The sequence below is a fragment of the Plectropomus leopardus genome, unplaced genomic scaffold (assembly GCF_008729295.1).
Source record: "Plectropomus leopardus isolate mb unplaced genomic scaffold, YSFRI_Pleo_2.0 unplaced_scaffold3069, whole genome shotgun sequence".
In the NCBI taxonomy this organism is placed as follows: Eukaryota; Metazoa; Chordata; class Actinopteri; order Perciformes; family Serranidae; genus Plectropomus; species Plectropomus leopardus.
This window is the reverse complement of record NW_024633474.1, coordinates 2,273-4,034: the sequence shown is the minus strand read 5'-3', so window position 1 is coordinate 4,034 and position 1,762 is coordinate 2,273. Positions and strand designations below refer to the sequence as shown.

General features: G+C 45.5%; 1 protein-coding gene across 1 annotated transcript; it reads left to right on the top strand.

Moving 5' to 3' along the window:
• Positions 1-69: 69 nt before the first annotated feature.
• On the top strand, positions 70-1,527 carry LOC121938655 (zinc finger protein 664-like; the record flags this gene model as incomplete). Its single annotated transcript, XM_042481837.1, has 1 exon — positions 70-1,527. A coding segment is annotated over one exon (1,256 nt), but the record flags the coding sequence as incomplete, so codon positions are not given.
• Positions 1,528-1,762: the final 235 nt, after the last annotated feature.

The following is a 1,762-nucleotide window of genomic DNA, read 5'->3' as shown; positions in this document are numbered from 1 at the left end:
GTCATGAGTATTTTTGCATTTTTACTTCTCTACCATCAGTTACATGTTTTTGTTGTTGTGTCCCTCCAGAGCTCCCACAGCAACACGTCTGTAAGGAGGAGGAGGTTCCTGCTGACCAGCAGCTCTGTGTTCAGGAGAGGAGCTCCAGTCTGGACCAGGAGGAGCCAGAACCTCCTCAGATTAAAGAGGAGCAGGAGGAGCTGTGCAGCAGTCAGCAGGGAGAGCAGCTCCTGCTGAAGCAGGAGGAGGATGATTTTATTTTGACTCGTGCTCATGAGGAAAGTGAGCTCAGTGAAGATCAGACCGTGAGCTTAAATCCTGCTGTGAGTGCAGCAGAGACGGACTCTGAAGTCAACATAGCGGTTATATCCTACGTGATACCAGAAGCAAACGGTGACCTCCGGCTCCTCTCTGACAGCTCTCATGTAGCCGAGAGACAAAATCAGACAGGAGGCGAACATGCAGACTCAAGTAGAAGTGCAGAGCTGCAAAGACATCACGAGAGCAGCAGTCACAGCGACAGTTTGTACTCAGCTGAAGGTAACTCTCACACGGGGGAAAAGTCTTATAAATGCGGCACGTGTGGTAAAGTTTTTAAATATAAGTCAAAACTGCAGGTGCACTGGAGAGTCCACACAGGCGAGAAGCCGTACTCTTGTGAAATATGTGCAAAAGATTTCCGATATAATAATCACTTGATAGACCACATGAAAACACACACGGGTGAGAAGCCGTATTCTTGCGAAATATGCGGGAAAGACTTCCTCCACAGTAATCGCCTGAAAGTCCACATGAGAGTCCACACAGGCGAGAAGCCGTTTTCTTGCGATGTCTGCGGGAAAGGCTTCATTGAGAAATCCCTTTTGAACGCTCACATGAGGATCCACACGGGTGTGAAGCGGCATTCCTGCGAAACATGCGGGAAACAGTTCCGGTACAATAACAGCCTGTTGGCCCACATGAGGATCCACACAGGAGAGAAGCCGTTTACGTGCAAAACGTGCGGGCGAGCTTTCAGACAGAACAGCGACCTGACGGTCCACATGAGGATCCACTCGGGAGAGAAGCCGTTTTTGTGCAAAACGTGCGGGAAAACTTTCAGACATAACAGTCAGCTGACGGTCCACGTGAGAATCCACACAGGAGAGAAGCCGTACATTTGTAAGGTGTGCGGGAAAAGACTCCGTGACATGTCCACGCTGACGAAGCATGTCAGAACTCACACAGGCGAGAAGCCGTATACCTGTGAGACCTGCGGGAAAGCGTTTATACAGAACAGTGACCTGAAATCACACACGAGAATCCACACAGGCGAGAAGACCTAATTTTGCAAGATGTGCCAAATCTGAGACTCTGTAAACGTTTAAAACCTGAGCAGTTTGATTTGACTTCTTTCAAAAACACGGAAGAGAAGAGAAGGCAATGAGCAACTTGACAAAATGTGGCCTGAACAACTGCAAAAGATTTGTTAAAAAAAAGTTACATGGAAATCACCTGAAAAAAAGGCACAAAAAAAATAAAAAAGACAAAAAGTGATGAAGGAAGTATTTATTTTAAAATTATAATTCTAAATTTAGTTTCAGGATATTTTCCTAATTTCTTGGGCTGTATCTATACTTTTTGTAAATAACCCTCCTCTTTTTTTAAAATTGAGCGTAAATAAGGTTCCTGGCTGCATTAACCCTTCGAAACCTGATCTTGCAATTTTTGGGACATTTCTCTCCCAGTTGGTCATTGCCTTTTTTTCGTGTTTTTCCAAATA